The 13,587-nt window shown below is 49.3% G+C and overlaps 1 protein-coding gene, 1 long non-coding RNA gene and 1 pseudogene across 8 annotated transcripts in view; 2 read left to right on the top strand and 1 right to left on the bottom strand.

Annotated features, from left to right (window-relative positions):
• Nucleotides 1-13,587, top strand: part of Esyt2 (extended synaptotagmin 2) — a 103,318-nt gene that overhangs the window by 85,025 nt on the left and 4,706 nt on the right. For 6 of the 7 annotated variants that reach the window (XM_013078036.3, XM_004860316.4, XM_021240950.2 and 3 more), the window contains 2 exons: nt 520-893; nt 2,706-2,804. In XM_013078036.3, the coding sequence (XP_012933490.2) occupies nt 520-893; nt 2,706-2,804 (473 nt within the window). Of the gene's footprint in view, nt 1-519; nt 894-2,705; nt 2,805-7,232; nt 7,752-13,587 lie in introns of those variants that run through there. The other variant, XM_021240952.2, reaches the window with a different exon arrangement.
• LOC106007510 (lysine-specific demethylase 2B pseudogene) lies at nt 2,811-7,226 on the top strand (annotated as a pseudogene).
• LOC101714111 (uncharacterized) lies at nt 8,161-12,346 on the bottom strand. The gene is made up of 4 exons (XR_015449921.1): nt 12,037-12,346; nt 9,568-9,686; nt 8,797-8,912; nt 8,161-8,561 (listed from the first exon to the last, which is right to left on the bottom strand). It is a non-coding gene; the product is annotated as an uncharacterized LOC101714111 (long non-coding RNA).

Raw genomic sequence — 13,587 nt, 5'->3', positions numbered from 1 at the left:
GTGTAGACTCTGGTCAGGGTCATGGCCCAGCCCTACTTGCCTGCTGCTCCAGACTGGGGGTGTGGCTGTCCCGCTTGACTGGCACCACCTCACACATGGGGGAATCCTGCTGGATAGCAGGGCTTCAGGACGTTCTTCCTTCCTCTGGGGGTTCCTGGTGCAAACCTTTCTGTAAAGCAAGGGATTTAGGCTTCTGTCAAGGACTTGTAACTCAGCGGGCTTCTGCAGGGAGAACATTGTCTCTCACCTGAGTAGGAATATGTGTAAATGGAGGAGGATAAAGGAACACACGAAATAGTGCTTATATTGAGAAGCAATATTTTGATTACTTAACCTTTTTCTAAACTTTTTGTAATATGGCATTATTTTAATAGAATAGCTGAACAGATACTACTGGATTTTTTTTTAATGTTTTGAGCCAAGTTTTAAATAACTACTTGTAGATAAATACAGCTAGAGCCACTCAAGTATCAGGATGTTGCCAGTGTCACTGGTTTCAGTGTTTGTTTCCACCTCTAGGTGCTCCATCTCGAAATGCAAGAAAGGCCTCCAAACCACCAACATTCAGCTCAAGTGAAACGACCCTCCATTTCCAAAGAAGGGAGGAAAATGCCTGTCAAGTCTCAGGTGTCTGCATCTCCAGCCACCAGTGGCAGCAGCACAGCTCCTTCCACACCCATCATCGGGGCCATAGAGAAGCCTGGTGCAGAAGAGAAGGCCCAGCCCTCAGAGGCCGGCCCTCCAGCCCAGCATGACCTGGGCAGAGGCACCTCCAGCCTCCTGACCTCACCAAGCCACACCTCCATCAAAGAGCCCACACCTAGTATCGCCTCAGACATATCTCTGCCCATTGCCACTCAGGAGCTGCGGCAGAGGCTGCGACAGCTTGAAAAGTAACTACATGCCCACTGTTGTTTATCATGGTCAGCGAGGCAACCAACATATTACAAGGGCTGCTGTGAACACCATCAGAGTTCGGGTCCCACATACCACAGGGCTGTTTTTGACCCCGAGTTCAGGATATAATGCAGAAGCTGTTAACAGAGTTCATGACAGAACCACCACAGTTCACATCCGACATACACAGTGGCTGTTAGCCTTGGGGGTTGTTGTTAACGTGGCCAGAGTTCATCTCTGACCTCTGAGGGGAAGAAGATATCATCTTAAGTTAGCTAGAGAAACTTGGGGTTGTGTTGCTGTTTTGCCTGCTGAGTCTTTGACTTTCAGAATAAAACTTGTCGTGCTCACTTCGGCAGCACATATGCTAAAATCAAAATAAAACCTGTCACCAGGCATAGTGGTGCACACCCGTAATCCCAGTACTTGGAAGGCAGGAGGGTCACTGCCAATTCGAGGCCAGCCAAATCTACATAGTGAGTTCAAGGCCAGTCTGAACTATATACCGAGATCCTGTCTCAAAAAAATGGCTATTGTAACTTTCCACGATAGCCCATGCTGAGTTTCCCAGATGCAGCGTGTACTTTGATTTTGGCTTTTATCCTCTTTCTACTCTGCCCAAGCTGCTCTGCAGAGCCAGTACTCCCCCAGTCTTACTTTCTTGAATAAGCTTTGCCACTGTTAAAAAAACAAAAAAAAAAAACCTGTCATTTTCTAGGACCTCCTCATTTAAAGATGAGGAAACGATGGAGTAAGAGCTATCACAAATGAAAATGACAAGAGGTTTAGAGCTGTGAAGCTACTGAGCACCTCTCCTCATGCCAGGAAGACAAGCTCAAAGGGTGACTGTTAACTCCTAGTGTGGGACAGGTGATGGTCTGGCAGAAAGCGTGGCTCTTCTTTGTAGTGTAAGAATTGGCCCTGACCTTTCATGTGGGGTCGGTGTCCTGGTACTCCTGACTAGCCCCTGTTTGTCTTTGGGTGTTGGTGTTGGTTTCTTAATTAAACTCCATGGTTCATAGATGTGCTAATGGTTTCTTCAATAAGAAGAGAGAATAGTGTAGTTATCACAAGTTTCAGATGTTAACACTTCCTGTAGGTAGAAGTAAAATGACCTTTGAAACTGTTCTTCCTGCTTGTTGTTAGAAATGTGTTGAGTGGTGAAGAAACAGAACCGAGTTAGAGAGGCAAAGGTGAAAACACCATCTGTGCCTGATGGTTAGAAAAGCACCAGGAGGCACGTGGCCATGCCGTGTCTGTGAGGCCCTCTCTGATCCCAGACACCTTTTTCTTCATTCTTTTTCATATCCATTGTTTTGGAAAAAAGAATTTGGTCTCTTCCTTCTTGCTAGAAGGAAACAGTTTTAAATGAAAAACCCCCTGTTCTCAGGACCACCGTCTGGGGAGTAGCTGAATGGCCTTGGGGAGAGTGAGTGAGCACAGTCACTGTCCCAGAGCATGCTCCCCGAGCAGAGGGTAGAAAGGAGGGTGCACTGGGGCTCACTGCCGGGATAGAGCTGGTGATGGCCGAGGTGGACATTGCTGAGCTGAGGCCATGGAGCTGGTATCTAGCAGACAAATTTGTCACCTTTTACACTGGGCTCTCACTGGAAAATTACTGATTTTGAATAATTAAGTTGTATTGAACCCTCACGTGAAATAGGACTTCAATTCAACTTATACTCAAAATTTCAAACTGTTTAAGTTCATGGGTAATCTAATTCCTTTCTGTCCAGATGAATGTGTATTATCTTGCTATGTGTATTGTGCCACTGGACATACCTGGTGACCTGCTCTGCTTCCTACAGTGGCACGATGCTGGGGCAGTCTCCGCTGGGGCAGATCCAGCTGACCATCCGGCACAGCTCCCAGAGAAACAAGCTCATCGTGGTGGTACACTCCTGCAGGTAAGTGGTGCCTGCCTCTTTCTTGACCCAGGATAAAGGACTCTAAGCACTGCTGCTGGCCCCCAGACAGGGCACACAGGGCTGGCTCTTCTTTCAAGAGCAAAGCAACTGAACCTGCTTCCTGTGCCACTGGAAGCCCATGTTCTGGTCCTTTCTTTAGTACCAAATTTCTCTTCAACTATGATGGAGAGCAAACAAATAAAATCAGTATACTTCATATGTGTGAATTATATTTGGAGAATTAGTTTTATCATGTAGCAGTTTGAAGGAGGGGAGAATTGGGGAAAGAATCTCTCCTTACATTAGAATATTGCTTTCTCTCAAAAGAAATATGAGCAAGGGCTGGGGATTTAGCTCAGTGGTTCCGCCGCCTGCCTCACAAGTGCAAGGACCAGAGTTTGATCCCCGGTACCAAAAAAAAAAAAATTTGGTGCATATCTCCAGTGATGAATGTCATTATGTTGTACACCTAAAATGTACCAATAAAAGGATATACAAAAAAAAAAAAGAAATATGAGCAAACTGAAGAATATTTTTGCTTTTATTAATAATTGCTAGGTTGTTTTTAACATACAGAAACGTATGTAAAACAGCTTAAAAGTGTTAAAGATTTCCCCAGTCTATGGCAAAGCTGAAAAACCTAACATCAAGCTATTTGAATGATTAAAAAAAGGACAGCAACCTTAAAGAGAATTCTGAGAAAATCAATCATTCTACCCCCCTCACAAGCACATGTGCCTCCTGTCTGTACCCACAGACACATACATGCATGTGCACATGTCATTCATGTCTTACATTCAATTCTAGATTCTGGTCTTTCTCTATAATCCTGTATTTTCCCATACTAAAATGCCAGTAAATAACTTATTCCTTTTTTGTTATTAACATTACTTCATAAACATTTCTATTGTATTCATAAGCATGTTAGTGGCTTTATAATGTTCCCTTGAATTGCTATAATGTAATTTATGCAAGTATGTAATATGCCTTATTGTTGGGTATCTGTATTAACGTAATGTGATGATGAACTTGTTTTTGAAGTACTTTTTTGGATTTAATTTCCAGAAGTAGGAAAATGTGGATCAAAAGATCCAAAATGTTTTTGGGTTTATGATAGGTATTACACCAGCCTTTCAAAAAAGAGCACACAGTTGACATGGGTACTCCAAGGGTATGGGTGTGGCTTTTCCCCCACAGTCACAAGAAATTTTATTTAACTAGTCTGGTATACCAATTTAGTGAGTCTGAAGTGGGAGGACAGTGTTGCTTTAGTTTGTATTTGATTGAGGATGATGGTATGGGCTGTTTTCCTTATCTGGCAGTTGTTTAAAATAATGATATAGGGCCAGGGATGTAGCTCAGTGGCACTGTGCCTGCCTGGAAAGCGCACGGTCCTGAGTTCAATCCCTGGTACCAAAAAAACTAAAAGATATAAATATTTAGTGTTTATAAAAGCCTGTAGGAGCTGGGTAGGGTGATGCACACCTGTAATTTCAGCACGTAGGGAGTTCAAGGCCAGCCTGGGCTACACAGTGAGACCTTGTCTCAAAACAAATAAATAGGGCTCAGCGGCCGGTGGTGGTGGCGGCAGCGGCGGCAGCAGCAGCAGCGCACTCGGCCATGTCAGCGCACATGAACCTGGCCCCACCATGAGCCATCTCCATGTCCCATGTCCGTAAGCGCCGAGGAGGACAACTGTGAATCGGAGCCGGACCAGAATCGGGCAGTGGGTCGGCCCAAGGGCAAGCTGGGCCCGTCCTCCACAGTGAAATTGGCTGCCAACCGAACGGTGGCAGGAGCTCACAGGCACCATGCCGCAAGTGCGAGGCGTGCCTGAGGACAGAGGGCAGAGAGCGCTCCTTCTGCAAGGACATGAAGAAGCTCGGGGGGCCCGGGCGGATGAAGCAGAGCTGTATCATGCGGCAGTGCATTGCGCCAGTGCTGCCCCACACCGCTGTGTGCCTTGTGTGTGGCGAGGCAGGGAAGGAGGACACAGTGGAAGAGGAAGAGGGCAAGTTCAACCTCATGCTCATGGAGTGCTCCATCTGCAGTGAGATCATCCACCCTGGCTGCCTCAAGGTTAAGGAGTCAGAGGGTGTGATCAGCGACGAGCTTCCAAACTGCTGGGAGTGTCCCAAGTGCAAACGCCCGCCAGACCGGGAAACAAAAGCGTGGCCCTGGCTTTAAGTATGCCTCCCACCTGCCGAGCTCCCTGCTCCGAGGAGCGGAAGATGAACCGGGACAACAAGGGAGGCCAGGAGCCGGCCAAGCGGAGGAGTGAGTGTGAGGAGGCGCCCAGGCGCAGGTCGGACGAGCACCCCAAAGGTGCCGGTGGACAGCATCCTGCGCCGAAAGTTGGATACTGTGCCCCTGAGGAGGAAGGGGAACTACGAGAAGCCCCAGGAGCTGAGCGCACGCCAGCGAGCCTCGACCCACGCTGCAGACGCCCCCCGGCTCCTCTCACCTCTCGCCGAGGCCCCCCTAGGCAGCAGCCTCAGCCCCTGGTGGAGATCCGGCCTCACTTATTTAGGGCAGCAGCTAAAGCCTGGCAAAGAAGGTAAGCTTTTCAGGACAAAGCGGAGGTCCTGGAAGAACGCTGAGGACCAGATGCCACTGGCTACCAAGCCCCTGCGGCGCTTCGAGCAGGAGCCAGAGGAGGATTTGCCTGAGGCGGCCCCAGAAGCAGGGACAGCGACCACTCCTGCTCTAACTCGCCCACAGCAGGGCCCAGCACGGAGGGGGCCGAGGGCTCGGAGGAAAAGAAGAAAGTGAAGATGGCGCTGGAAACGGCTTCCCAATAAGGAGCCGAGCAAGGAGCTCACCCACCAGATCCAGAAAACAGAGCAGCCTGGCCCACGAGAACCACCAGCCCATCAGGTCAGAGCCCGAGAGCAAGAAGAGGGAGCCCAAGCGGCCGCTGGGCCTCTGTGAGCACCCCCACCGCTTCAGCGCGGGGCTCAATGGCACCCCCGGGAGCTGCGGCACCTGCTGGGCCATGGCCTGCACAGCCCGCCCGTGTCATCTCCCGGCCCCCACCCTCTGTGTCCTCACCCAAGTGCATCCAGATGGAGCGCCACGTGATCCGCCCGCCCCCCATCAGCCCCCCCACCCGAGTCGCTGCCCCTGGACCATGGGGCGCCCCACACCACCAAGACCTGCGTGTTTGCATGCGGGTCTGCAGGACCTGGAACCGCTGGTGCTGTGATAAGTGGTTGTGGACTCGCATCGACCTGAACTACTGCAAGTCCATCACGCCCCTGACAGTCAGTGGCATCATTCGGCGCCAGCCCGTCTCCCTCGACCTCAGCGGGACCAACATCTCTAAGAAGCAGTTGAGTTGGCTCATCAACCGGCTGCCTGGGCTCTGAGACTTGATGCTGGCGAGCTGCTCCTGGATTGCAGTCTCCGCGCTCTGTAGCTCCAGTTGTCCACTGCTCCAGACCCTGGATGTCCAGTGGGTAGAAGGGCTCAAGGACGCCCAGATGTCCCTGCCCACAGATAACAGCCGGGGTCGGATGGACAATCGGAGTAAGCTCCAGAACATCGTGGAGCTGCGCCTGGCAGGCCTGGACATCACAGACGCCTCCCTGCGGCTCATCATCCGCCATATGCCCCTGCTCTCCAAGCTGCACCTCAGCTATTGTAACCACGTCATGAACCAGTCCATCAGCCTGCTCACTGCGGTCGGCACCACCACCCGGGACTCTGACCGAGATCATCCTGTCAGACTGCAGTAAGGTCACTGATCAGTGCCTGTCCTCCTTCAAACGCTGTGGGAACATCTGCCAGATTGACCTGAGGTACTGGAAGCAAGTCACCAAGGAAGGCTGTGAGCAGTTTGTCGAGATGTCTGTGAGTGTCCAGTTCGGGCAAGTCGAAGAAAAACTCCTGCAAAAACTGAGTTAGTCCAAGGATAAGTGTGTAAATACGGGGCAGGGCAGGGAGTGTTGGCAGGGAAAAATGTTATAGCCACGGAGGGCTTTGTTTCCCACTGGAACTCTGGACCGGGACTGCAGGCAACTGCAATTCCGTGTGCAGGTCTTGCCCAGGGAGCAGCGGCTCGCCCCTCGCCAGTGAGTGAGGGGCGCCTGCTCTGCTGTGTGTGGCGACCACACTGCCCTCTGGACCACTTCTCAGGTAGCCTTGGGAGGAGACACTCCGGTCAGGAGAGGAGGGCTCACGTGGGTGTGGGGTTGGGGGTTGCTTTGGTGGTGTTTTTGTTTGGACACCCAGGTCCTTGCAAGGTTGAGGGTTTTGGTGTCAACATAATGTGGACCACATGCCGCATCTGCTGCCATCCTGACACATTTTGTTTGATTATGCAGAACTATTTTTGTACAAATTGTTTAAAAGTTATTTATGCAAGGTTTGAATACATACCAGTGTTTTTATTGTCTTGAGATTGCCAACCTTCCTGGTTTCCTTCAGGTAGGAGAGAACTCAACCTGTACTTCATCGACACAGATGTGCCCAGACCTGAGCCGGCAGGCAAGTCTTCCACTTAAAAGCATGTTTAGCTGGAAGCCAGAGCCTGCTGTACACATCAGGAATCCACACAAGCATGTTGTGGATAGATGTAAATTATAGTCAAAGTAAGACATGTTGCCAAGTTCCCTCCATAAAGAAGTCACTTTTTTCTCAAGATTCTACAATTGAAACTTCAGCCTTTGTGCTCAGGATGGGTTTGCTCCAGCATGAGCGCTTGTACCTCACATCGACCTAATTTATCCCGTGAGTCAAGGAGTAGAATAAATGTGCAAGGTGAAAAAAAAAAAATGACACTGACAGATGCAGATGTTTCCTTCAGCTCTGGTATGGGGGAGAAAATTTGGAAAGAGTCTAGAGCAAAAGTTCCTGAGACAACTGTCACAGTGTAGGCACTGAAAATGTCAAGGGATGGAGGATGACTCTGTGCCATTTCCCCAGTGCATACATGAGATGACAGGAGAGCTGTGCTCTGCCAGACTCCCCATCCCGCAGCTGAGAGATGCACACCTGAACCCTAGGATGAAGACACAAAAGAGGAGCACCCGGGGGAGAGGTCCCTGTTCCTCTGTAGGATGACTATCTCTGTGTCTTTCCTTATGGTGCTTTCTGTATTTTACTGCAAAACTTCTCTCTTGTCTGGAAAAACACTGCATAATTTAGTTTGTGATGAGAAGTCATGGGAATCTATCTAGGATTTTCCTGTCCTCCAATAAGCAAGATTGAACAGTAGCTTCCAAGATTCTGCAGCCAAAGACCAATATGATTGCAGTTTTGTGAAAAATGTAGAATAGATTAATTACAAGGACATAAGATGAGTGGATCTAGCAGCAGGGGAGAAGGGAGGAAATACCTTTGCGTATTGAAAATGTCTTGGAACTGGACAGTGGTGAAGGTTGCACAACATTGCAAATGAATGAGAATGCACTGAAAATGCAGCAAGTTGATCATTTTAAACAAGACTAAAAGCTTAAATTTTATTTTAAATAATTCTATCATTGACCTGTCTCTGGAAAATAAGAGTAACAATAAATACAATAATAACTAAATCTGTAAGGGAGGGGAATTGCTGGTATGTGTCAAGAGTTGGCCTCAAGTAGAGCTCAAGAGATAGCACTTGCTGTAGAGCCACCAGGAGTTGCAGCTCTGCAGCTGGTGGAGAAGGGGTTTCAGGTCCTGGCTCCTGCTGTGGGGTCAGAGCTGGTGAGGGAGCTGCAGTTGCAGTTGGCATGAGCTCTACAGGTGGGACATCATCGTGGGCTGGAGCTGGCACTGCAGTTGCAAGAGGAGAAAAGATCATCAACTTTTCTTGTTCCCTTCTGGGCAAAACCCTCTGCCTGTCAGAGACAGCTGTGTGCACCAACAGAGCCCCAGGAAGTCCTCCCAGCCTGCACCCCCCCACTGACTGCTGAGTGCCTCAGTGTTCATGCGTCACTCAACAGCTCACAGCCTTGCTGTGTTTCAAGGCCCGTATCCTCTCCACAGTTCCATTCTACAGCCCTCTCACCCTGGGGCGCTTCATCAGAGGACTCAGGAGGCACTAGGTGGTCCTGGAGTAGCTCATCCTGGGGATGCACCTGGGATTTCAGCTCCACTGAGGAGTCAAAGACAGAAAAGGTGCACCTGGGGAAGACAGGTAGGCAGCAAAGTGAGAGGCTTGGCCTTTAGATCCACACTATCTTCCCAGGGCACCTGTCAGTATGAACACAGGGGTCTCCTGCCCAATCTGTGCAGTGCCAGGTCTACAAGCTCCCCACCCTGAAAGGGACAGTCCAGTCCCAGGCAGCCCTGACAGAAGGCTCCGTGGGAGTCAATCCCTGTTTAGTGGTGTGATAGCTCTGTTTCTTCAGGGAAGCCTGACCTCTGCCTCTCCTCACTGGCAGGTCAGCTCCATGAGGACAGGGATTGGTATCTGCTGTGTCCTTGCCCACTAGGGCACAGGGCTGCTGCATTAATATGTGAGATGTGAGGGGTCAGTAGGAGTCTGTGAGTAGGAGTGAGAGCTGAGTCTCTTGCTCATGCAGTAATGGGTTGCTCAGTTCTCTGTGTCTGTTCTGGCCACACTTGCACTGCTTGTATCCCCATCTGTGGAGGCCAGGAAAGGGTGGAATCTACCTTAGTGTGAGGAATATCTGAACTGTTGCCCAGGGTGACTTTGTGGCCCCCAACATTGAAACCCAAAAGGGCAGTGATGGCATCTGCTCTGCTTCTAGGATCATGGTCAATGTTTCTGCACATAGTGTCTCTTCATATGCATTTGTGGATCGATGGCACCCACCTGGTCTTGTTATCCTGGAAGTCCTGCCCCAGGGTCTCCACTGGAGTGTGAGGAATCCCTGCCTGCACCGTGCTTACTGTGCAGACCCCTGCCAAGCTCTCGGTTGACTGATTTCCAATCTGTGATGAGACAGTAGAGTGTCATGGAATTAGTGTCCCCTCCCCCATTAATTCCCAGTAGAGTTTGAGGCTAAAGCAATGATGACACTCCAAATGGTCCATATAGGCTCATGCCAGAGGGAGCACACGAGGAGCCCAGCAGAAAAGGGATTCTTATACTAAAAGTTGAATTTCAGAAGGAAACCTACAAATACTAGCATTATGTAACCAGCTTATTAGCTGCGTACAGGACGTATAGAACTCCATGTATGAAGAACAACAGCCCATGTGTCCTGAGACAACCTCCGCTTGTAGAGGTGAGAAAACAGAGTCTCATCCTAGGTGGCCCAGTCCTTTATGAGGTCACACAGAATGTTCCCCAGGCTTCTGATGAAAGGCCCCCATGAAAGAATCAGGTCTGGTTTCCTTACCTGGTAAGGCAGAGTGGCCGTGTTCACCGTCTTCCCTTATACAATGTCATTTAGCCAATGGGGACCCCATCCTGTGACCTGCAGGGCCTGCATAAGTTCTGTGAGACAGCAAGTGCCAGAGAAATGACAGAGTAGCACGGGCCTGATGTTTTGGGTGAGCTCGCCTCTGCAGATGTGATGCTGTGTAAGAGCTGGAGACAGGGTGCCAGGACAGTCGGGACAGTGCCACATGGGCTCCTGGAGCCAGGATTTACAATGAGGTGAAATGCCAGAGTGAAATGGAGTCAGGAAGTGAAGTGGCTTAGTGTCCATGTTCCTATCGTGATGCTCCCACCAAGCTGAAGGCAGTGACAGTGCACCTGGCCAGGTGCGTGGCTGAGCGGAAAGAGTGTTGAGGTTGGGAAGAGGAGACCCCAGACTCTTCTGGGACCGGGACCATGGCCCTCTTTACCCAGCTCTGGAGGAGCTGCTGAAGTTGGTATTTAGCCCCAGAGGTCCGTCCTCTCAGCTCCCCTCTGCTCACACCCACACCCTGCACCTGAGCGGGCCTCTGCCGTTCCTGTGGGGCCCAGTGTCCGGTGTAGGCACGTGGCATACAGGCCCACGGCAGCCTGCTCCAGGCCATTGCGCTGCATACGGCTCTGTGGGGACAATGCCCAGCAGTTGGCAGGGAAGCATGAGGCTGCACTAGACCGTATTTCTTTTTTTCAACTGTATATCCTTTTATTGGTACATTGTAGGTGTACAGTATACTGACACTCACCATAGGAAATCTGCACCTGTACGTAGTCTCTCTTGGTTCTTATTTTGTCCCCCTTCCCCTGCCCTCCTTTCAACCCCTCTCTCCCTCCCTATTTACAAAGACATTGTTTACTTTTTTCATTTTCTCATATTAATCCCACTCCCTTCTTTCCTTGCCCCTACCCCTCCCACTTCCCCTTCCCCTTTGCCCCTTTTTTTACTATTTCACATTATCTATTATACCTTTTAGTCATTATTTACACTTTCATGGCAGGGATTATTACAACCCCCAACTTGAAACTATATTACAAAGCTACTGTGATAAAAACAGCATGGTACTGGCAAAGAAACAGACTTGACCAGTGGAACAGATTAGAAGATCCAGAAGCAACACCAGACACACTCAGCCATCTCATCTTTGACAAAGGAGCCAGACACCCTCACTGGAGGAAAGATAGCCTCTTTAGTAAATGGTGCTGGAAAAATAGGGCTTCAACTTGCCAAAGACTAAAACTAGACCTATATCTCTCACCATGCACTAAACTAAAATCAAAATGGATTAAAGGTCTAGATAGTAAAACAGAAATGCTGAACCGGCTGGAACAGAGGTTAGGTAGAACTCATGAAGACAGCGTAGGAAAAGATTTTATGAACAAAACCTCAGTTCCCCACAAGTGGATTCTCTTCTTACTAAAAAGCTTCTGCACAGCAAGAGAAACCACCAACAGTGTGAAGAGACAACCTACAACGTGGGAACAAATTTTCACCAGTGGTCCATCAAACAAAGGTCTGCTATCGCAAATCTATAAAGAACTTAAAAGAATCAGACTTCCCAAATTTAAAGACCCAATCGAAAAATGGGCATCTGAAATGAATAGACCATAATTTGTGCAGTTGTTGTTCCAGATAACGTGCTCCCCACACAACCAATAGACATGTCACAGGCTTCTGCCTCAGGAGGACAGGAGATGCCAGTGAGGCTGGGGACAAACACTTGGGCTCTGCCTTTCTCCTGCTGCCTGCCCTGTCCAGGTTAGGAATATGACAGGACCCCATGCTCACAGCCTCCCACCACCCAGTCCTATCCAGGAGGACTTCTCTCAGGACACTGTCCCACCCCCAGCCATGACACAAATATGCTGAGGATGAGGTGTTGGTTGTTTAGGGGGACTCACAGCAGTGATCGGTTCTAAATGTACCTGTCCAGGTATCAGTGGCTCCAAGTGTCTGGTGGCTGAACCTAGGGACACTTTTCCTGGGCTCTCTCTTGTCTCTGGGCATCTAGGGGCTGGGGCTGGTGAGACCTGCCCTGTGCTGCCCATGGCTGTTGGACGGTTCCTGGCGAGGGTCCTGAAGCTTCTGGGCCGAGTGAAGCATCCTCTCACTTGTTGCCGAGTGGTTTCCCTGCGTGGGGTCCTGAGGCTGCGACCAGGAGGCCTGGGAAAGCAGCACAGCATGTTTGCTGCTGACTGTTTTCAGCCAACTGACTGGGGAGGCAGTTGTCGCTAGACTGTGGTGCCTGGTGACAGGGCTCCAAGTTCTGTTTGGACCTGTCGCCAAGGAAGTGAGGTCATGTGCTGGGGTCCTTAGCTGAGCCCTCCTATAAGAAGACACTTACTGATAAGAAGCTCCCCATTCTTTTCACAATGGAACAAAAATCTGTGTGCTTCTTAGAAACACCAAATGTTTAACTAGAAAAGCTGTCTGTGGTTTTAGACTCTGGTGAACTTTGATGATTTAGTGCAATAAATACATAGATGCTTAAATGTGAAAAATAATAATAATAATAATGATGATAATATCCCAAAATCTAAATGAAGAGCAAAATAAAAGATACGTAATAGGAAGTAAGGAGATGGATCCTTTGTAAATGGGAAAGGGACCTAGGGAGGGAGGGAGGGGGAAAGAAAGGGAAGGGAAGGGATGAAAACATTGAGATGTGTTATGTACGTGTACCAACTCTGCACGAGGAATTTGATCATCATGTACCGTGACCATGTACTAATAAAAAGTACAAATTGAAGATAAAATACATTTGAAAATTCTAAAAAAAACCCCAAATAAATAAAAACCTGTAGGAAAGAAGAAAATAAAATTAGTAAACATAGAATTCAATTCAGTGATTGTGGAGCCCCTTGTATATTCTTGCCACTGAGATTATTGCTCAGAGAGAGGCCTTGAGGAGTGGCCAGCAACGCCTGCCATTGACTGCTGGTCACCAGTCAGTGCAGAGCCCAAAGTGGTCATGGGGACGAGTGCTGGACTGGTCTGGCCCATTTCCATTGTCCTAGGCAAAGAGCAGGGCAGGCTCAGTGGAGGAGGTATGTCCTATGCAGGGGCTGGATGGGTGAAGGTGAATGGCCAGGTAGGCATCAGAGGGAACCAGGATGCCACACAGGACACCTGGGGCCGATTCGCTTGGCCAAAGCCTGACTCTTGTTTCTTCATCTGGATAAACCAGTAGAAATATGGTGGAAAGACATGTTAGAAGCAGAGCAAGGACCTGGAATGTCCCCCAGACTCTGGACTCCAGAAATGGAGTCAAGTTGCCTCTGGGAAAGGCCTCACAGAGTTTGGTATCAGTTACTCCTCACTGTCCCTTGTCACTCCCCTACACACACATACATGCACACACACATGCTGGGGATGCAGCCCAGGGCCTTGTGTATGACAGGCAAGAGCTGAACCACTGAGGTACACCCTGGCTCTCTTGTTGCTTCTTGGTGTTTAGATGTATATGAAATCAGCAA

The sequence above is a fragment of the Heterocephalus glaber genome, unplaced genomic scaffold (genome assembly GCF_053883595.1).
Source record: "Heterocephalus glaber isolate CG9 unplaced genomic scaffold, H.glaber_assembly_v1.0 deba00000818, whole genome shotgun sequence".
NCBI lineage: Eukaryota > Metazoa > Chordata > Mammalia > Rodentia > Bathyergidae > Heterocephalus > Heterocephalus glaber.
Note: the sequence above shows the minus strand (reverse complement) of the source record. Positions and strands in the feature narration are given on the sequence as shown.